The 22,455-nt window shown below is 36.2% G+C and overlaps 1 protein-coding gene across 5 annotated transcripts in view; it reads left to right on the top strand.

Annotated features, from left to right (window-relative positions):
• ASCC3 (activating signal cointegrator 1 complex subunit 3) overlaps positions 1-22,455 on the top strand; it is a 439,851-nt gene that overhangs the window by 205,188 nt on the left and 212,208 nt on the right. Inside the window, exon 14 of one of the 5 annotated variants that reach the window (XM_077162490.1) lies at positions 16,595-17,235. The exons of 3 other annotated variants lie outside the window; for them this stretch is intronic. In XM_077162490.1, coding sequence (XP_077018605.1) covers positions 16,595-16,624 — 30 coding nt within the window. In that variant the 3' untranslated portion in view covers positions 16,625-17,235. Of the gene's footprint in view, positions 1-4,772; positions 5,947-16,594; positions 17,236-22,455 lie in introns of those variants that run through there. One more of the 5 variants, XM_077162489.1, reaches the window with a different exon arrangement.

The following is a 22,455-nucleotide window of genomic DNA, read 5'->3' as shown; positions in this document are numbered from 1 at the left end:
TCATCCTTTACATTTGTTTCTTTTCATCTTAAAAAAAAATCACCATCCTCCTCAGACCTCAAAAATTTAAATTTGTATTTTTCTTACGCAGTTGAAAAATTGTCAGTTATATTAGTCTTACTGTTTTTATGAAGTAGTAAGAGTTGAAATGTATATCATAAGTAAAATTTCTGTAATTTATGGTGTTTGGATAGTAAAGATTATTTTTAAACTCTTGTATGCCCCAAATCATTTGAGATTGTTCAAGAAAAAATGAAATGGCACTAATTGCTTAAGTAAAACTTTTAAGGAATAAAAATCATGATGATTTCAAATTCCATAATGTAATAATGCCTAATCTTTCATAGTGCTCAGTGACTGTCTGAAACTCTGCTATAATTATTTTACATTTACTTTTCTTACTGAATTATCTCTGTAACCAATGAGGCAGGGACTGTTCTTAACTTTTCACAGATTAAAACAAAAAGAGATTCTGTGCAACGAAAAATAATATGGCCAAGATCATTCCACTAATGTGCTTACAAATCCCAGGCTCTGTGAAAGTAGAATCTCCACTAACCATTGCACCATATCACTTTATTGCTTTTATTTTACATTAGTTTTCTTCTTTGATCTTCACTGAGAGATTGTGGTGTGCTGCATTATTTATCATTTACAGATAAAGAAAAGGGAAAGACCAATGTTCTTTATTTAAATCAATATATATTATTAAGTAGCATGTATTTGATTCAGGTTGGGTCAGTAAACTTTTTTCTGTAAAGGGTCAGATAATGAATGCTTTAAGATTTGTGTCTCTGTTGCAGCTACTCAGCATTATCATTATAGCATAAAAGCGGCCATGGGCAATACATGGACAAACGTGCATGGCTATGTTCTAGTAAAACTTTTAGTTATTAAAACAGGCACTAGCTGGATTTGGCTTGCAGGCTATAGTTTGCTAATCTCTATTTCATGAGATTTGTGCTGTAATGAATGCCTGATCCTCCCAATATGCTATCTAGGGAAACTTTCAAAAGCATTCCAAATAAACCTCTAAAAGGAAGACTAATAGGTATATAATGTCCTGAAAAGTCCATCCCCCCATGTTTGTACTATCTTTGCAAAAGAGCAGCATAAATTCTGTGTAATTAGCTGGGTATTAGCGCCATGCGCATTTATTTCCAACTTTTATTATAGAAGTGTTCTAGTTAACTAGCTGCCAGAATGCATTGTACCAGAAACGGAATGGCTTTTAAAAGGGGAATTTAATAAATTGCTAGTTTGCAGTTCTAAGGCTGAGAAAATGTCCCAGTTAAAGCAAGTCTATAGAAATGTCTAATCTAAGGCATCCAGGGAAAGATACCTTGATTCAAGGAGGCTGATGAATTTCAGGGTTTCTCTCTCAGGTGGAAAGGCATGCGGCAAACAAGGTCAGAGTTTCTCTCTTGGCTAGAAGGGCACATGGTAAACACGACATCAGCTGCTAGCTTCCTCTCCAGCTCCCTGGGAGGCGTTTTCCTTCTTCATCTCCCTAAAGTTGCTGGCTGGTGGACTTCGTGATTGTATCATTCTGCTGTCTCTGAGTCTCTCTCCAAAATGTTTGCTCTTTTATAGGATTTCAGTAAACTAATCAAGCCCCACCCAAATGGGTGGAGACACGCCTCCACTTAATCCAGTTTAGCAACCACTCTTTTTTAAATCACATCTCCAGGGAGATAATCTAATTACACTTTCAAACATGCAATGCTGAATAGGGATTAGAAGAAATGTCTGCCTTTACAAAATGAAATTAGGATTAAAACATGGCTTTTCTAGGGTACATACATTATTTCAAACCAGCACAGGAAGATATAAACTATATTATTAGCTAAGGAATGTAGATATAGTGTCTGTAAAATCTATCTGCATTTGCTGTATCAAACCAGTTCTATAAATATTTCATTTGTTTCTCCATTTAGTTTTTGTACCTTGAATTAATAACATTTTATATCAGAATTTTTAATTGTGATCGTATTTCTTCCATCACAAGAGAATCTTTTCTAATTTATGATAGATTTCATTATAAATGAGCCCTTAAAGATTTTTCTCATTTCTCATTTTTAATTTTCTCATGAAATTAAAATATAAATACTTTATTATGGAGCATAGTGTAGATATTTTATCTGCTGACTTTAGTCCAGAAGATATGTATCACTTCTTGCAGTACCTTTTATAATTGAACAGCCTTGCAAGATATTACAAAAAAACAGAAAACTTTAAGAAACCACTTATAGGAATGTTATTCTTTTACCCTTAGAATTCAAGAATTTAAGGTCATCATAGTTAGCACTTAATAACCATGCATAGATACCTGCTTCACTACTGTAGGACGTAAATTTCTACTCATCGATATAAATCACATATTTAGGGTAAAAAAAGAAAACATTTTGTGAACTCTTTCTTAGTGATCCAGATATAAATACGTATATATATGGATAAACACACACAGTTGTGAATACTGATTAAGTAAAAAGCTTAATAATTCCATTACTACCCGACTGCAGCTCTTTTGAGGCCTTAGAAACTGCTGGATCACTCAGGTTTGTAGGATTATAGCCTCTCTTAGACTATTTCTAATTGTTCTTTAAATGTCTTTATTATACTAATCTACCCTTTTTTCATGTAATCTTAAATTGAAGAATATTTCTTTATAGGATTAAATGCTGTGGGTGCACAGGTGGTTTAGTGGTAGCATACTCACCTTCCATGCGGGAGACTCGGGTTCAGTTCCGAAAAAAAAAAAAAGCCGCCTTGTCCCTAAATGTTGAGAAAAGTAGCAGTTGTGTCTTCAGTTATAGTTAGGTAAAAATCTAAATGAATGCTGTAACTTAAGGGATTCTAGGAGGACTATCTCCATTTCTCTTCTGGTATAGTTCCTCCTGTATATGGGGGTAAATGTCTCAGTTAAAAATCATGGTTTATATTCTAAAACTTCAACTTCTGTGTGAGAGCAAAGGGGAAGATGTTTAGTTGGTGCAAAATTTATATTTTGGTTAGGGCTTTACCTAATTTAACTTGTATGGTCAGTTTAGTTGAACACCATAAGTATGTGGAACCTTGAATAGGGTGTAAGATTCTGTTGATTTGTCTAGGTTAGTGTGATGCCCGATATATCCCAGAGTAATTTGGGGAGTGAGTAACGAAGTAACTGCAAAGGCCCCTTGGGAGACTGGGGAGAAAGGAAGAAATATTCAGCTTCCCCATTTGGAGAATTTCTTATAATTTTGTAAGCAGTAGGGAAACCAAATCAATGGGCTGATCCTTTCATTTTGGTATTCACGCCTATGAAACTTATTCTTGCAAACCTTAGGCTAAGCCTAATTAAAATTAGGCCTAAGAGTCACTCCCAAAGAACCTCTTTTGTTGCTCAGATGTGGCCAATCTCTCTCTGTAAACCACTCGGCAAGCGAACTCACTGCCTTCCCTCCTACATGCATCATGTCTCCCAGTGGTGTAAATCTCCCTGGCAATGTGGGACAATAACTCCCTGGATGAGCTGATACCCAGCATTGTGAGATTGAGAAAGACTTCTTGACCAAAGGGGGAAGACAGAAATGAGGCAAAATAAAGTTTCAGTGGCTGAAATATTTCAGAGTCAAAGGATTATCCTGGAGGTTATTCGTATACATTGTATAGATATCCTTTTTTAGTTTATGGCGTATTGGAGTGGCTGGAGAGAAGTATCTGAAACTGTTGAGCTGTGTTTCAGTAGCCTTGACTCTTGAAGATGATTGTATAATAATTTAACTTTTACAATATGACTGCGTGGTTGTGAAAACTTTGTGTCTGATGCTCCTTTTATCCAGGTGTTCTGGTTTGCTAGCTGCCGGAATGCAACACACCAGAGACGGATTGGCTTTTAATAAAAGGGGATTTATTTTGTTGGTTCTTCAGAGGAAAGGCAGCTCACTTTCTACTAAGGTTCTTTCTTATGTGGAAGGCACAGGATGGTCTCTGCTGGTCTTCTCTCCAGGCCCCTGGGTTCCAACAACTTTCCTCGGCGTGACTTCTTTCTGCATCTCCAAAGGCCTGGGCTGAGCTGCGAGTGCTGAGATGAGGAATGCCGAGCTGCTAGGCTGTGCTACATTGCGTTCTCTCATTTAAGCACCAGCCAATTAAGTCAAACGTCACTCATTGCAGCAGACAGCCTTCTAGCTGACTGCAGATGTAATTAGCAACATATGAGGTTCATGTACCATTGGCTTGTGTCTGCAGCAACAGAACTAGGTATGCTCACCTGGCCAAGCTGACAACTGAATCTAACTAACACACCAGGGTATGGACAGATGAGTAAAGAAAAAAATGGATAAAAAATATATAAATGATGGGTGGTGTGCTGGTTTGAAAGGATGTATGCACCCTGGAAAAGCCATATTTTGATCAAAATCCCATTTCATAGAGGCAGAATAATAATTAGATCATCTCCCTGGAGATGTATTCTACTCAAGAGTGGTTGTTAAGCTGGATTAGGGGAGATGTGTCTCCACCTATTTGGGTGGGTCTTGATTGGAGTCCTATAAAAGAGGAAACATTTTGGAGAATAAGAGATTCAGAGAGAGCAGAGCAGAATGACATAGCCATGAGAAGCAGAGTCCACAGCCAGTGACCTTTAGAGCTCAAGAAGGAACATGCCTCCCGGGGAGCTTCATGAAACAGGAAGCCAGGAGAAGAAGCTAGCAGATGACGCCGTGTTCTCCATGTCCCCTTCCAGATGAGAGAGGAACCCTGACTGTGTTCACCATATGCTTTTCCAGATGAGAGAGAAACTCTACTGTGTTTGCCATGTGCCCTTCCACTTGAGAAAGAAACCCTGAACTTCATCTGCCTTCTTGAACCAAGGTATCTTTCCCTGGATGCCTTAGATTGGGCATTTCTACAGACTTTGCTTTAATTGGGACATATTCTCGGCCTTAGAACTGTAAATTACTAACTTACTTAATTCCCCTTTTAAAAGCTGTTCTGTTTCTGTTATATTGCATTCCAGCAGCTAGTAAACTAGAACAGGGGGGTAAGGAGTAAAATAAATTGGGTAAATTGAAATACTAGTGGTCAATGAGAGGAAGAGTTAAGGGGTATGGATATATGAGTTTTTCCTTTTTTGTTTTTATTTGTTTTTCTGGAGTGATACGAATGTTCTAAAAATGATCGTGGTGATGAATGCACAAATAAGTGATGATATTGTGAGCCACTGATTGTACACCATGTATGGACTGTATATATGTGAAGATTTGTCAATAAAAGTATTATTATAATATCATGATTTATAAATTTCAGATGCTGACTGAGGGAATTTGGTCAGCTGAGATAATATCCCATGGCCTGCCCTTTCATTCTTAGTGTGAATTAGTTCATTGCATTGCTTTTCAAAATGAAAGCTGACTCAGGGTAAAAATCTTATAGGACAAAGTTGGGATGGAGGGCTAGGTTCATAACACTGGCTCCTATTTAAAAACGAGAGACTTGAGTGGAATACCCAAAGACTTCAGGTGGCTATGGACTGGCTATTTTAGGCCATGAGGAGCCCAGGAGTCCCCACAGCAGAGGCAGAAGTTGGAGATAAGCATTATCTCCTTGTGTGTATGTGTGTCATGGCATCATGATTGCCAGCTTGTTATGTGACCTCCAGCTTATCACCTTCCCCTATACTCTTGTCTGGCTCGAAATGCTCTGTGGATAATTGTGTCAAGTGTGATTACAGTATGAGAGCCTGCTGACATAATTTTGATTCTGACATCTTATTTAGATCTGTGTTCAAGTCCTTCTCTCCATATAAGAATTAGTATAACTCTGCCCCTTCTTTAGGCTATGTGCTCTAAGGGGCATGGTTTAAGCTGCTGGTCTCAGTTTTTGTTTTCAAATAATTAGTGGTAATGTGTGTTATTTTATTTTCTATAATAGTAGAACTTACTTGAGTTTATAGAAATACCTATATCTGTCCTTTACTTTTAAATTATAAAAGTGAAAATATTAAGGGAAATTTTCATAATTCTATTCTTATTTTTCCATTTTTGCATATCATAAGTTTTATACATTTCTCTCTAGTCTTCTATCCATTTGCACATTTGGCTTTTAATTTTGTTCATTCAAATTAATTTTAATTATTAGTTATAATTCATCACTGAATTATAATTGTAGTGTTAGAGTTTTATATTTTCTCTTTTCCTTAATGAATAATAAAATTTTTTCACGGTTTCTACATGTTCTTCAGAATTTTAATGTCTGCAAGAGAATATTTATTCAAGTTCTAAGTTGCAGGCACCTAGTAAGTTTCTTCGGACTTTCAATCTTCCCAATTTGCTAACATAATGCTTATTATGTTAACAAATAATAAGCATTCTTATCTCCTTTTGTTAAAGAAAGAAATGAGCCTAAGACATCTTAAGCTCTTTCCCAAGGTATTGAAGGGAAGCATCAAGCTTTAAATCCAGTTCTTTGTGTTGCCAAAGTCCGCAGTGTCTTCAGAATTTTGCACTACCCCTTTGCCATTAAGTGGGCATTGGCTGTCCTCTGTTAGTGGTTATTCCTCCTTTATTGAGTGCTTTAAATGTTTTGCAATTTTCTGTCTTTAATGATAGTTCTGCTGCAGTGGTCATCTTTCTTCTTTTGTTATTTTTTTCTGTTGAGAGATTTATTTAAGATAAATTCCCTTAAATGGAGTTATGGAACAAAATGGCCACATTTTAAAATTCTAGATACATGAGCCTATAATGCATTTCAAATGGATTATAATATTTCTTGCCACAGTAGACTAACATAAAATTATATAAATTTACACTGTGTTCATCTGAATAGCTTTTATCAATGTGATGAGCTATAAAAATTGTTTGTCTTTTTTTAAATTTTTCAATCTTAAGACATGTAAGCAGAGTAGTATCATACCACTAAAATTTTGTCTTGTTCAGCAGCTCTTACCTCTAAATCATGATTGCAAGAAATGTGTGTATTTTATACCTTATTATTCATGCTGTGGTTTGTTGTTTGCTTATTTTCAATTAGATAGAGACCTGTTTTCCCCTGCATTTTTGCTTCACTATGTTATCCTGCATTCCCTGGCCTTTATTTAAATTCTTTTTTTTTCCCCTCAGTCTAATCTTTATTAATCTTTTTTAAAACACATTTTAAAAATAAAATTGCACATTTAACTTTGGAAATACCAAAAAGCAAAAATTAGGGAAATCTGGCCCTGGTGGGTAGTGGGAAGATAGCAGAGTCAGAACCTCCAGGAAATAGTCCCTTCACCAGAACACCTATTAAACAGGCAAAAATTGTCTGAATCAACTACTTTAAAATTCTGGAGTCTAGAAGAACATTGTACAGCAGTCGGGGAAGAACAGTAAGAAGAGGCTGGCTAATTGAGTTAAATATCAGTGAATTTCACTCGCAAGGCAGGCAGTGAGTGGTGAGGTCCTCAAGCCTGAGTCCTAGTACAGCTTTCTTGTGCCAGGGTGAGATATAAAGACCTAGTTCCCCAAGATCTGGCGATATACAGTCCAGTCATTGATCACTGTTTTTAATCAGGTAATTTAGATTGTTGGAGCCCAGCTGTGAGCACACCCATTGTTCCACCCTGCTGCTGGTAAATACTCAGAGAAGTCTTAAAGAAAGTACCCTTCCTCAACTACAAAAAAACAGTTAAAGGGCAGCATTTACTGAGCAAGTGCCTAATCAAGAAAATGCATCTTCAGGGCCATAGGAGAAGCCTCTCCTCCTCTCTACCCCAGAGCAGTAAGAGCAGGTGGGCACTCCATTCCCTCCTTCTGGCCGGGAAGCACTGACCTAGGAAAGCCTCTCCATCTTATTGCCCCTCCTAGAATTTTCCCTCCAGTCACAGTATAAGAAACAACTGAGTCGAACAGCATGGGGCAGAGGCTTACTTATTCAAAGTCCTCTGGGTGAGCACCAGAAGAGGTAGAAGGTTTTTTTCCTTGGGTATAAAGGAGGGATTCATATTATTGTAAAGAGGGAACTCCAGAGGTCACTAGCAAGCACAAGACCAGGACAAGACACAGACTCAGAGAAGATGGTGAGAACCCTATGGTTTGTATTTGCCCTGGGCTGGCCTTCCTGAAAGGAAAGCTGAATTCTGAAAGAGAGAACCAGCCAATGCAAAGCCAATTTGCAAGATCTGTGAAAGGTGTTTTTTTTTTAATATACATGGGTTTATTTGGTTTTCTCAACTGCCGGCACTCAAGAAACTTTGTCATTTCACTAGCTGAAAACAAACTAAAAAAGACACAAAAAAACAGAAATCTTAGGGAATAAATCCTGGAGTTAGCATTTTTAAATATTGTGCAACGAAAGATCACAGGACAAAGAAACATGAAATGATGGCCTATCTAAAGTAAGAAGGATAAAAATCCACAGACGGCATCAACTAAGAAGATGAGGTTGGATATATAGGACAAAGAATTTTTTAAAATGATCTGCTGTGTTTTCAAGGAGATGAAGGAAAATAAGAGAAAGAACTAAAGAATATCAGGAAAACAATGAATGAACAATATGAGAATCTCAATAAAGAGAAATTATAAAAAGCAAACAAACGTGCTGCAAGAGTAGTTCAGTGGTAGAATTCTCACTGCCATGCAGGAGACCCGGGTTTGATTCCTAGTCCATGCACTTCCCAAAAACAAACAAACAAACAAAAATTCAACAAATGGTGCTGTAATAATGGGATATTCACATGGAAAAATAATGAAATGTGACCTTGCCTTACTGCACATGCTGAATATGTTGTGGAGTCCACTGATGTGTTCACAATCATAGAGAAGGCTGGGACTTCCTTGAAGGGTGGCACAAAAAGAGTCATCACCTCTGCCCATGTTTATGATGGGTGTGAACGATGGGAAGTATGACAACTCCCTCAAGGTCATCAGTAATGCTTCCTGCAACACCAGCTGCCTGCCCCCTCTACTCCCAAAATCATCCATGACAACTTTGGCATTGTGGAGGGGCTCAAGATCATCCTCATGCCATCACTGCCACCCAGAAGTCTGTGGCTGGCCCCTCTAGAAAAATTGGTGTGACAGCCATGGGGATACCCACAAGGTCATCCCAGAGATGAGTGGAAAGCTCACAGGCATGGCCTTCCACATTCTCACACCCAGTGTGTCCATCAGAGATCTGACCTGCCACCTAGAGAAAGCAATCAAGTACGATGACATCAAGAAGATTGTGAAGCAGGTATCAGAGGGCCCCTAAAGTGCATCCTGGGCTACAGTGTAGACCAGGTTGTCTCCTGTGACTTTAACAGTGACACTCACTTTTCCACTTTGATGCTGGGTCTGGCATTGCCCTCAGTGACCACTTCATTAAGCTCATTTCCTGGAATGACATTGAATTTGGCTATAGCAACAGGGTGGTGAACCTTATGGGTCTACATGGCATCCAAGGAGTAAGAACCCCTGGACTACCAGCCTCAGTGACAGCATGAGACGAAAAGAGAGGCTGTCAGCTGCTGGGGAGTCCTGGCCCCAACTCGATCCCCCAGTACTGAGAATTACCCATCCTTCACAGCTTCCATGCCAGACCCCTTAATAAAGGGGAGGGGTTGAGAGCCCTACTTTGTCCTGTGCATCAGCAAAGTATACCCAGCCAAATAAAAAAAAAAAAAAGGGAGAGAGTAAGATACTCCCAGATAAACAAATGCTGAGGGAGTTCTTCCCACTCAAAGGAAAGGATACTAGACAGTTGATCAAAGTAGCATAAAGAAATAAAGTCGTCCAGTAAAGGTAACCATATGGATCATTATAAATGCCAGTAGTATTGTGTCGTATTTTTTTGGTACATAACCCTACTTATTACTTTTTGCATGAAAAATAATAATAAATCTATGGTTTGGGACATAAACTGTGGAAAGATATCATTTGTAACAAGTACAGAATAATATGGGAGGACAGCAGGGTATAGAAACAGAGTGTTTGTATGCTATTAAAATTAATTTGGTATCAAATAAAAAATAGTTGCTATATATTTAGAATGTTCAATTCAATCTTGCCATAAACACAAAATATATATATATATGAAAAATGTATCCTGAAAATGAGAAGGGACTTAATATGGTATAATACAAAAAAATCAAATAAGTGTGAAAGTAGACATTAACAGAGGAGTTAAGGGTCAACAAAGGTATAGACTTATAAAAAATAAATAGCAAAATGGCAGAAGGAAGTCTTGCCTTATCTTATTTAAAGTAGTGACTTTAAATTAAACTCCCCAGTCAAAAGGCAGAGTGACAGAATGGGTAAAAGAGCATGGCCCAACTATATGCAGTTTACATGAGACAAATGTAGGTTGAAAGTAAAAGGATGGAAAAAATATATACTGTGCAAGTAGTATATAAATAGTGTGCTAGAATATTACTCAGCTGTAAAAAGGAATGTAGTTCTGATACCTGCAACAACCTGGATGAACCTTGAAGGCATTATGTTGAGTGAATTAAGCCAGACACAAAAAGACAAATATTATATGATCTCACTGATTTGAAACCATTAATATAAGCAAATTTAGAGTCAGAAACTATGATATTGGTTTCCAGGGACCAGGGTTGGGGTAGGCAGTGGGAAATTAAATCTTAAAACGTACCGAGTTTTTATTTGGGACAATAGAAAGTCTGGGTGATGGATGGTGGTTAATGGTTGCAATATATTTGAATGTGGTTAAATGTGGAAAGTTTAGATTTTATATATGTTACTAGAATAGTAATAATAAATAATACATAGGACTGTACAAAAACATTGAACCCTAAAGTGAATCATGGACTTTAGTTAATAATGGTTATAAAAATGTGCTTTTATCAGTTGTAACAATGTACCACACTAATGCAGAGTGTTAATAGTTTACTATATTGGAACTTTGTATTTTATGCATGATTTTTCTGTAAACCTACAACTTCTCTAATAATAAATTTTTTTTTAATTAAAAAAAAATGGGAAAAAAAAGCGCTGCTAATTTTCCTAGCCAGAGGCAGCTTTTATTGGTTTATAACCTTTCCATTCTTTTAAACAAATGCATTTTATTCCCTCAATTTCCTCTCTTTTTTCTCAGTTCTATCATTTCTGTAATCTATTATATTAGCCAGTCAAAAAAATTGACAATATTTAATCACTGTTTTCTACACAGTTTTTAGATTTTTGTTCCAGTAGCACAGATTCTACTAAGAAAGATTGGTTTAGAAAACAACATTGTTGGTTTAGTTCCTATCATAGTGTCATGTTCATAAGGACTCTATGCTATAAATATGATTTGGTCATAATGAATTGTCTCATGATCAAAAGCGTATTTGGTGATATGGTATGATAGGAAATATCACATGCATCAAGACTATGACCAAGTAGTTGAAATTTCCCTGTAGTATTGATAGTATTATAAATGTCCATGCCAGTGCCTTCAAATTATAAACACTGAGCTGTTAAAATAGTGTTCTATTTTACATTAACTTAATTATCTCAAGTTAAGAGCTCCTTTGCAAGGTAATTTGATAATAAAGTGCTCTATTTTTTTTAATTCTTTAAATTATATATGCCTAACTCTGGAAATGAGGCCCAAAATTTCAGTCTTTTCTAAGGGATTGCTCTGCCTGTTCAAGTCTTCTATTTGTAAGTTGATCTGCCAAGACTGTTTGGCCTATATGATGATTTACCTTAATAAGTGGAACCTTCTGCTGAATGCCTAATAATATGTCCAGAGTAAATTGCAGTGTAAATGCTTGAAAAGCAGAAAAGTTAATCATTTGATTTTGGAAGCTGGGGTAGATGCCTATTTCAATAAGTCTGGCAAATCTTGATTTAATCCATCACTCAAAAATTTCTACTTCGCAGTAGCTTTTGTTAATGATGCTTATGTAGAGGTTTATTTCCAGAGGCTTAAGGATCCTCACTGGAGGGCAGGCCACGCTCAGCAGGCAAGAGTGCTTGCCTGCCATGCCAGAGGACCCGGGTTCGTTTCCTTGTGCCTGCCCATGTAAAAAAAAAATAAAAGGAATCCTCACTGGATTATTTTCCCTTTTGTACCTTCTTGAATAAATGCCTTCCCTAAGCTTTGGCATTTTGCTTTTATTGAAAGGTCAACAAACTCTTCTTCCTAGAAGAGTTTCTGAGTTTTCTCTTTTCCATCATAATTAAGGTTGAATATAATGTTATCCCAGTCCCTGGCTGTCTTTGTGTAAGGCTTCAAGTGGTAATTTTCAACAAATGGATTTGTATGCATCCTTCTGTCAGAAAATGAAAATATAATTCAAACTTTTCATCCTATTATCTAAGAATTGACAGCAAAACTGACCCTTCAATTATTTTATTCTTCCCAACTTTGATGACTGAAATGTGTTTCATTCCGAGAGACTTTTTTCTGTTTGAATGTTTTGTTGTTCATGTGCATTAAGTGTAGTAAAATGTGTGTGTGAGTGTGTTTGTGTTTTGGGGAAGATTTGCTTCTAAAAATTCAGTTACAGTTATAATAACGGCACAGTGTGTTGTTTTCAAGCAGACAACTTCATAGTTGATAAATGTGCTTTCCTTTGATATCAAGGAATCATCAGAAGTTCTTTCTTGTGGCATTAAGGGAATAAAATGCAGTTGTTTAAAAAAATGGGAAGGACAGACATCAACAGAAGCTACCTCTGGGTAGTGGAATTAACACTGATTTTTCTGCTCTGTTTTTTAATCATTATTTTTTGCTTTTTATTAGAAAACTCATAGGTTTACCGAAAAATCATGCGTGAAATACAAAAACTTTGGCTTTATTTTGTTGCTTTATGTTAGCGTGTATAGTCGTAAGAAGTAGGTAAATTGTTCTATTCTGATTTCTAAAAAATTATTTGAATTGTCCTTACTCCACCTCATATTCCCCTTCTCCAAACAGTTAAAAATCCTTGGTTTTGCTTGTTTTCTTACCTTCAGGTTGTTTTGTATTTTAGATTTTCTCCCTGTTTTGGTTGCCCAAAATAGTTTAGTTTTATCAGAGCAATTACTCTTAAGGCCATCATCAAGAAGATTGAAATCTGTATCTAAAACAAAGATGGAACTCAAAAAACTAAACACTTTTCATGTTAAAAATTAGAAATTTCCTCTTAAATATTCGAATGAACTCATTTTGTTTCTCCACTTTTAGATCAAATTAAAATGGAGCATATTTCAAATTCAAAAGCCATGCTGACATTCTCTGATCATACTTTTTCACAGGTTTCAGTATACCAGTCATCTAATCTTGTATGTTCATGTACTTAATAGATTTTATGTGCAGCTTTTCCTTAAAAGTAATAAAAATAGTAGGAGGCAATTGTGCTCCACTCAGGCATGTGTGATGACAGATGGAGGCAATCTTTTCATGTTGACTTTTCAACAGTTATACTCTGCAAGACTTCAAGATTTTCTTGGCTATTGGGAAATTAAAAGTTGGCGATTCAGCCTTTAATTTTGATCCATCTGCTCAAACTAATGAGATGTCTCATTTGTAAGCTTCTCTTTGCGTTAACAAATTCAAGTACAGCTTTATCATTCCTGTTAATAATTCCCCTCCTCCTGTGTAACTTGCAGAATGGGAAAATAATTGATGTCTTAACCCTATTGAGACTTTTCTTGTTATAATAAACTTTTGGAAAAGAGTTTTGAAACTGCCTCAGAGATTATGGCATCTTTAGTACCTCAACTTAGTCTTTTTTCACATCGTCAAAAAAGTTAAGATTCTCATTTAATAGCTTTTTGCTCAAAATCTACCTCTACTTTCACGATATAAAGGACTTCTCAGTATTGAAGAGAAAAGCAAAATGTTTTTCTCAACCGTCTATTAATGCTAAACATCAGCCTTTCCTTATTCAGATGCGTGTTCTGTTTTCTTCCTTTTTTGTTTATCCTTTTCTTAATTGCATATGATTTTTAGTAGATGTTTCTGTTTCTTATAAGAAAACAATTTTAGATATGACTACTAATTATGGATTAACTTAATTTATTACAACCTGAAGGGAATATTTTTGTTTGTTAATGGTATTTCTTAGTTTATTCAGAAAAGTAATTGGAACAATTCTACCATTCTCACTTTAGTAATGGAATTTTTCACTGATCCTTTGGCCTAAAGGAAATTTTCTTTCTCAGATAGAAGTATCTCTGATTCTTGCTATTGATGTTTCTGTCATATCAACTTTGTCTAGCATGACTTTTATTTGTGAGTTATCTGTTTTCTGCCTTCTTTGTGCCTCCCCCCATTGAGGCATAATCCCAAAGAAATATAAAAGCAAAATTCTTGAGGAGATACTTTAACAATTACAAATGCAAATATTAAATATTTCTCCTCCATTTTTGCCACTAAGTTTGGGACCAGTAAGGAAATATTTTAAGTTTTGTTAACTACAGAAAACACCTGAAGGAATAGTTTTCCTAACATCTGCTGTTAACCCTGCCTCCCAAATAAAACTCTGATGAGTGTCTTCTATCAATGAAAATTTCCTTATCCTTCCATGTCTAATAGGCAAACATGTATTTGGTGCCATGAGTTTTCTTGTTTACTTTTTTATGCAGTATCACTAATGTTTGCTTAGAATTTTTTATCTTCACTATTTAATAAGATAAAAATATTTTTACTATATCTTTGATTAACTATTACACTTTGTGAAAGTAATAGTTGATACTTTCTTTTATGTGCTTTAGCAGTGATCTGTTTTTGGGAATAAGAAGGATAAGGCAATTTATTTACCTACTTGCTCATTCCTTTAATTTAACAAGCAATTATTATAGACTTCTGTGTGTGAGTTACTTGAGATGAGCAGAAGTGAAAATTTAAAAACATTTTGGTTAAATGCCACATAATAAAGAATTGACATCAACATTTGGTGAAGGCCAAAGTAGAGTATCATTATTGTGGAAGGAAATTCTGGTATAATATACTTATACTTTATCAAATTAGTAGTTAGATTTTTTAAATTGGACATTGTAGTTCAAAAGCAATAATTTCTTAGCTGTTGGCTGCTAGATTAATTTTGCGGTCATTGTGTTGTATACTTATGACACTAATAAAAACTTATTTTCAGCTGAGGTCAGCAGAAGAGCAAGACTTGTTTTACTAACTCTGCTTATATAGAGTACTATATTGTCTCCAAATTACTAAGCTGTCCTTCCTCCATGATATGTGTTACTTAGGTAAAAATCCTTTTTGCTTAAACTTGAAGATTGGGCATTGGCAAATGATACTATTTCATTTAAGTAAGCCCAAATACTGAAGCTTTGTGCAGTATTTAAAGAAGGTACTTTCTAGATATTTTCAGGAAGTTACTAAAGGTTAATATTCTTACTTACATGTTTTATTTCTAATATTTTTGTGTTTACTTTTTGTTGTGTGCAATCATTTGAAAAAGTAGTTGCTCCAAACCTTTGATCTAGAAGTAGCAATGGAAAATGTAATTGGTTTTCAAGATGGCAAAGCTGTCTGTGACATTTAGAAAAAAAATCCTAATGACTTGCCTTGTTTATATCACATATATTATATTATGTTACATAGACTGATCAGAAACTGTGGTAACCTACACTATCACATAATCATTGGTCATGCCTAATTCAGAAACATGAAAATTTATGTTGGCCTAGGCATTCTGCTTTACTGCCTTCCAGTGGCAAAATATCAGGGCAATAAATATCTGGCAATAAAATGTTTTATTTATATAAAAGACGGAATTCCCTGCTGAAAGGAGCTCATAGTTGAGAATAAAAATAATCAAGTGATTACATGGTGATTACAGAAGTAGAAGTCATGCCAAATACTGATTTCATAGTCCATCTTTTAAATAACTCCTGCTAGTACTCTAAACTTTTTACTTGTCTTTTCTGGTTCTTGTGATGCAAAACTCTACTTGTTTTTGGTTCTCCAAAGTCTGGCAGATTTTTTTCTTCCTCCTTTGCAGTCATTTCCTTCTCCTCTTGGCTTGATCCTAGACTCTTTTTAAATTTAACACTCTTGTAGGTTCATCCCATTCCAGTTATGTCCTTTATGGAGTTAAAACAAACCAGGCCTCTTGTCAGCTCCAGGCCTACATTATCCTATCTGGTTTCTCCTTTTTGATGTCTCAAAAGCAGTCTGTCCAAAACCTACAACTTGCAGATGTCCCTGGGCCAGGTAAGTCCTGAAATGTAGAGGGGCCTGCCTCTCCAGAACATCAGCTAGTTCCATCCCCCTATTCCATATATCAACAACCCCTTCCAACATGAAAAAGTTAGAATGGGCATAACCCAAATACCCTTCAAGAGTGGGAGAAAGACCAAAGGTGATGGTGGAGTTACACAGACATGGTAGGGTTTAACCAATGACTGTGATTGCTGAATTAGTATTTTAATATTTCTTTTAGTCTCCAGTATCTTAGAGCAGCTAGAAGTAAAACCCTGAATGTGTGGAATTGTAACCCATACCAAACTCTGAAATCTATTCTACAACTAATTGTTGTGATGTACTTTGAAATTTGTTGCTTTTTTATATATATATGCTTTTTTCCACAAGAAAAAAAGAAAGAAAAAAGAGGAGGAGTAAAACAGAGAAGATAGGGTTTAACAAATGAGTATGACTGCTGAATCATTATATTGATATTTCTTTTGGCCTTCAGTGTCTTGGAGCAGCTAGAAGAAGAAGCTAAAAATCGTGGAACTGTAACCCATACCAGACTTTAAAATCTGTGTACTTGGAAATTTATTGCTTTATTGTGTATATGTTATATTTCACAATAAAAAAGTTTTCTTGTTTTTGTTTTTAAACAAAGGATGCATGGGTGGTTCAGTGGTAGAATGCTCACCGTCCATTCGGGAGACAGAGGTTTGATTCTCGGTCCATGCACCACACCAAAAACAAAGCAGTCTGTCTAAATAAAATTCATAATCTTTCCCCTAAACTGTTAGTATTCCATTATTTTTCAGGTCAGTGAATAACATGACTATAGATTTAGTTCCATAAGCCAGAAACCTAAAAATCATTCCTATGAATTCTCTCTCCCTAGTTCTCATTTTTAAGCTCTCAGCAAGGCCTGTCCATTTTACTTTCTAAATATCTCCCAAATCTGCCTGTTTTTCTCTATCTACTCCTTCACTATTACATCCACTCCTGAGTCCAAGCAACTGTATCTTCCCTGGACTGCTCCAGCCACCTCCTGACTGCTCTGCCTATCCCCATTCTGTCCCTCCTGCAGCTGGCACACTATAGCTAGCAAGAATAATCCTTGCAAAACATGATTTTGATTATGAGGCAGAAGTATTTAAACCTTTTAGTGTCTTCCCCTTTTTTTTTTTTTTTTTTTTTTTTTTACAAAATGTGTTTGTTTGGTTTTAGTATAAACAGAGCTTTTTAGGCCCAGGAGTTCCTCTGTTGTTTAGCCATTACCTCCTACCATCTTCATTACATGTCTCTCCCTCATAGCCCATCTCCCACTTTCCTGTTCTTCTTTCAGTCTATCATAATGATGCCTCTGGACCACTGCACAATTTCTTTCCTCTGCCTGACACATTCTTCTTTATTCTCTTTACTTAGTTATCCTCTCCTGAATCCTTCAGATTTCAATCTTCCCTGTTACCCCTCCTTATTATGAACTTTTATAACAATCTGTGTATCTTTGTCATATTTCTGACTATAGCTTTATCATTGTTCTGGCATTTTTAATTAATGTCAGTTTTCATCATAAGATTGTAAGTCCCTGTGCTAGTTTGAAATGATGTATGTACCCTAGAAAACCATATCTTAATCCTAATCCCATTTTGTAAAGGCAGCCATTTCTTCTAATCCCTATTCAGAATTGTATGTTTGAAACTGTAATTAGATCATCTCCTGGGAGATGTGATTTAGTCAAGAGTGGTTGTTAAACTGGGTTAGCTGGAGGCATGTCTCCATCCATTTGGGTGGGTCTTGATTAATTTCTGAAGTCCCATAAAAGAGGAAACATTTTGGGGAATGAGAGATTCAGAGAGAGCAGAGCAGAATGACACAGCCACGAGAAGCAGAGTCCACCAGCCAGTGACCTTTGGAGATGAAGAAGGAGAATGCCTCCTGGAGAGCTTCATGAAACAGGGAGCCAGGAGAAGAAACGAGCAGATGACGCTGTGTTCACCATGTGCCCTTCCAGATGAGAGAGGAACCCTGACCATGTTCACCATATGCCTTTCCAAATGAGAGAGAAACTCTGACTGTGATCTGTATGTGCCCTTCCAAATGAGAGAGAAACCCTGAACTTCATCTGCCTTCTTGAACCAAGGTATCTTTCCCTGGATGCCTTTGATTGGACATTTCTATAGACTTGTTTTAATTGGGACATTTTCTTGGCCTTAGAACTGTAAACAACTTATTAAATTCCCCTTTTTAAAAGCCATTCTATTTCTGGTATATTGCATTCTGGCAGCAAGTAAACTAGAACAGTCCCATAAGTGGCATTCTCCAGTTTTGCTCAGCCCTGTATTCTCATGGCCTCTCCAGTCCTGGTACACAGTTGGTGATCAGTAGTATTTGATGTATAAGTGAATGTGGGGTGAATTAGTCTTCATAGAGGAGGTGACACCTTTATTCTTAAAGGGTTGGAGGGGGGCCTGTTAAAAGAAAATCGAAAAAGTGATTAGTCCCACAATTACTTGAATGTCAAGGCTGAGGGGAGAACAACCTGGAGATGCGGAACAAAATCAAAGATAACTTTGATCACATTCTTAAGAAATTTGTTTATGGTTCCCATAGGCTGTAAAGATCAATGAAGTAATGCTGCTATTCTCTTTTATAATATTTCATTACATATATTTATTCTTATTTTATCTAGTTATAGTCCTTTTTATTGGAAAAGTTTAATTACATCATTTTCTCCTCATGTAAGATACCCATCTGACAGCTATTTTTCGTGATACAGATTTATTATTTGTACCAATTCTTTTAAGTTAATATATTATTGCTTTCTTTTATTTCTATTCATAAAGCCATTGAGGAGCAACTTTTGAACTCTTTTTAAACATTTACATTTTTAAGAGTGCAGAGAAAAGTTTCATTTAACAAAATATGCCCTGTTATAAGAATGCTTAATTATATTCTTGAGATTTTGTATGCAACATTTTTATTGACCTTGTAATGTTCTCCTCATTTTCAAAGGAAATACTTTTCTTTTTAACTTTTTAAATTGTATAATATATAAATATGCAAAATAAAGAAAGAGAAAAGCAATAATTTAAAGAACAATCTTCAGCACGTAGTTACAGGACAGATCCCAGAGTTTGCCATGGGCTACCATACCATCCTCTCAGATTTTTCCTTCTAGCTCCTCCAGAATATAGGCTAGAAAGAATAAATATTTTTTATCATCACAATTGACTTTTTTTTCTTTTTTATGAAAAATAACATATATACAAAAAAGCAATAAACTTCAAAGCACAGCACAACAATTAGTTGTAGAACAGATTTCAGAGTTTGGTATGAGTTACCAATATCCCTGAGATACTAGAGACTAAAAGAAGTATCAGTTTAATGATTCAGCAGTCATATTAGTTTGTTAAACCTACCTTCTCTGTATAACTCCACCATCACCTTTGATCTTTCTGTCCCACTCTTTAGGGGTATTTGGGCAATGGCCATTCTAACTTTTTCATGTTGTTCATGTTTTTCAGTCTAAGGGACTGTCACTAATACAGGGTAGGGAGATGGAACTATCTGATGTTCTGGAGAGGTTGGGCCCTCTAGATTTCAGGGCTTATCTGGTCCAGGGACTCACCTGTAGTTTGTAGGTTTTGGAGAGTTACTCTAGTGGGTGGAACCTTTGTAGAATTTTATATATTGCCCTAGGTGTTCTTTAGGATTGGCTGGAATGGTTTTAGTTGGGATTTGGCAAGTTATGATAAGTAGCAATGTCTAACTGAAGCTTATGTAAGAGTGACCTCCTGTGTAGCCTCTCGACTCTATTTGAGCTCTCTCAGCCTGATACTTTATTAGTTACACTTCTTTTCTCCCTTTTGGTCAGAATGGAATTGATGGCCACAGTGCCAGGGCCAGACTCATCCTGGGAGTCATCTCCCATGCCGCCAGGGAGACTTTCACTCCTGGATGTCATGTCCCACATAGGGAAGAGGGCAATGACTTCACTTACAGAGTTGAGCTTAGAGAATGAGGCCACATCTGAGCACAAAAGAGGTTCTCCAAAAGTAACTCTTAGGCATGCCTATAGGTAGGCTAAACTTCTCTGTTACCTACATAAGCTTCACAAGAGTAAGCCTCAAGATCAAGGGCGTGGCCTTTTGGTTTGTGTTCTAGTTTGCTAGCTGCTGGAATGCAACACACCAGAGACTGATTGGCTTTTAATAAAAGGGGATTTATTTTGTTAGTTCTTCAGAGGAAAGGCAGCTATCTTTCCACTGAGGTTCTTTCTTACATGGGAAGGAACAGGATGGTCTCTGCTGGCCTTCTCTCCAGGCCTCTGGGTTCCAGCAACTTTCCCCAGGGTGATTTCTTTCTGTATCTCCAAAGGCCTGGGCTAAGCTTGAGAGTACTGAGATGAGGTATGCCTAGCTACTTTGGCTGTACTACGTTGAGCTCTCTTATTTAAGCACCAGCCAGTTAACTCAAACATCATTCATTGCAGCAGGCACTCCTCTTAGCCGAGTGCAGATGTAATGAGCAACAGATGAGGTTCACGTACCTCATGTTCACAGCAACAGAACTAGGCAAATTCACCTGGCCAAGTTGACAACTGAATCTAACTACCACATGTCCACCCCTTGTCAACTTGGCAACTACACGCATCACCTTTAACAGTGCAAAAAAGGCTGTGGATCTGTGAATCTCACAAGTTATCTGATGCCAACATGCAAAGGAGGCATTGATTTGGGTGTCCCTGATGTTTGATACAGTATCAGGGGATTGGAAATATGGAAGATAATAGTTCCATATTTTTTCTCCCATCCCTCAAGGGGCTTTGCCAATACTTTTTGATAATCTGCTTAATATATCCTAGGATGTATCCAGGCATTACATTAAACCTTATGGATTAAATGCCCTCATTCTTATTCTAGGCTCCTTGTGTTTCAGTTGTTCAAATGAGCTGTCTAGGTTGAGTTAGATATGTGCTTCAGAAAATTTAGGTTCCAGATAAAGTAAACCTTTCTTCCTTTGGTCTCAAAGAGTGGGTTCGGTTCTAAAACATAGATAATGTCTTCATTAATTACCCCTGTGTGCTGAATTACCTTAATCCTGACCTGATTGGCTTTATTCTTATCTCTAAATGCCCGGTTATAGATATATAAGACAGCTTTCAAAATCCAGAAATAATAATTACCGCTGAGGACTAAATGTGTCTGCTATAAGAGTTTATAATCTAGGCCCCTGTTTCTTATAAGCATTTTCTAAAGGAGATCATACAATAATTGTTGTTTCATTTCTCACTTACTTTTCCTTACCAAATGTCCCACGTCTGTTCACATTTTTGCATGCCTCACAACTTTGTTCCTTTTTGTAGCAGCACAAAATTTGATTATATGTATCCACCATAGTTGATCAATCTACTTCCCAGTCAGTGCATCCTTCAGCTGCCTGCATTCATTAAGCATCATGTATAATACCCCAAGTGCACAGTCCATAGTATATTGTAGCATGTAGCAGTTTATTTTATGTGATTTATGTGTTTATAATATTAAGTGACAGTAAATATATGTAGGTTAATGTAAAAAGAAACATTAAGTCTAGTTACTGGTATTTATGTCTGTCAAATATTTAATATTTTCAGTTATTCTCATGGAAATAAAACCTAATCTTCATACATGTTTATTTTAAACTCTGTTATTTGACTTATTTGTGTTGCTTATATAACAATAAAAATATAATACTGGAAAAAATGAAAACAGCATTTGACTGCTTGTGATCATTTGTTACTGTCTTTTATAAAGTCATAGATATTTCTCCAGATCGCTTATCAGAATATTTTACATTAAATTGTCAGGAATGAATTTAACAGCTATTAATTTCATTCTAGTAAATGATATTTTGAATCTTTTTATTAGCTGATTCCCAGCTGATACTTGGACTTGGGAGCAGTTGGTAGATGTATTTAAGTTCATAAGTTTAGTTATTACAACAAACAATAGTTGACTGCAATTTTATAGCCATCTTTTGATTCAGTTCAACAAATCATATTTTCATTAAAGCTAAGTATAAAATTTTGTGTACCAAAGAAATCTGATAAAACTATGTATTTGCTCAAAGTACAACAAAGGGAGCTGACTCTTCAGGTACAATTAACCACTACTGATTTTCACCTTTATCTGTAACTGGATTCTTTTCAATTTTTTTTTTCATAGCACGTGTAAGTGACAAGGGGTGTGAAGAAAAGTTAGGCTTCTGTCTTGATATTGTAAAGTAGAATTCTCTTTTTTTTAAGAGGATAGCATATTAGTTTCAGATTTCATGTTATTTTTTCCTTGGTTTTGTGTATTAGTAGATGGGGAGTACAACTGTAACCCTACT

This window comes from Tamandua tetradactyla, chromosome 5 (genome assembly GCF_023851605.1).
Source record: "Tamandua tetradactyla isolate mTamTet1 chromosome 5, mTamTet1.pri, whole genome shotgun sequence".
Classification (NCBI taxonomy): Eukaryota; Metazoa; Chordata; class Mammalia; order Pilosa; family Myrmecophagidae; genus Tamandua; species Tamandua tetradactyla.
Note: the sequence above shows the minus strand (reverse complement) of the source record. Positions and strands in the feature narration are given on the sequence as shown.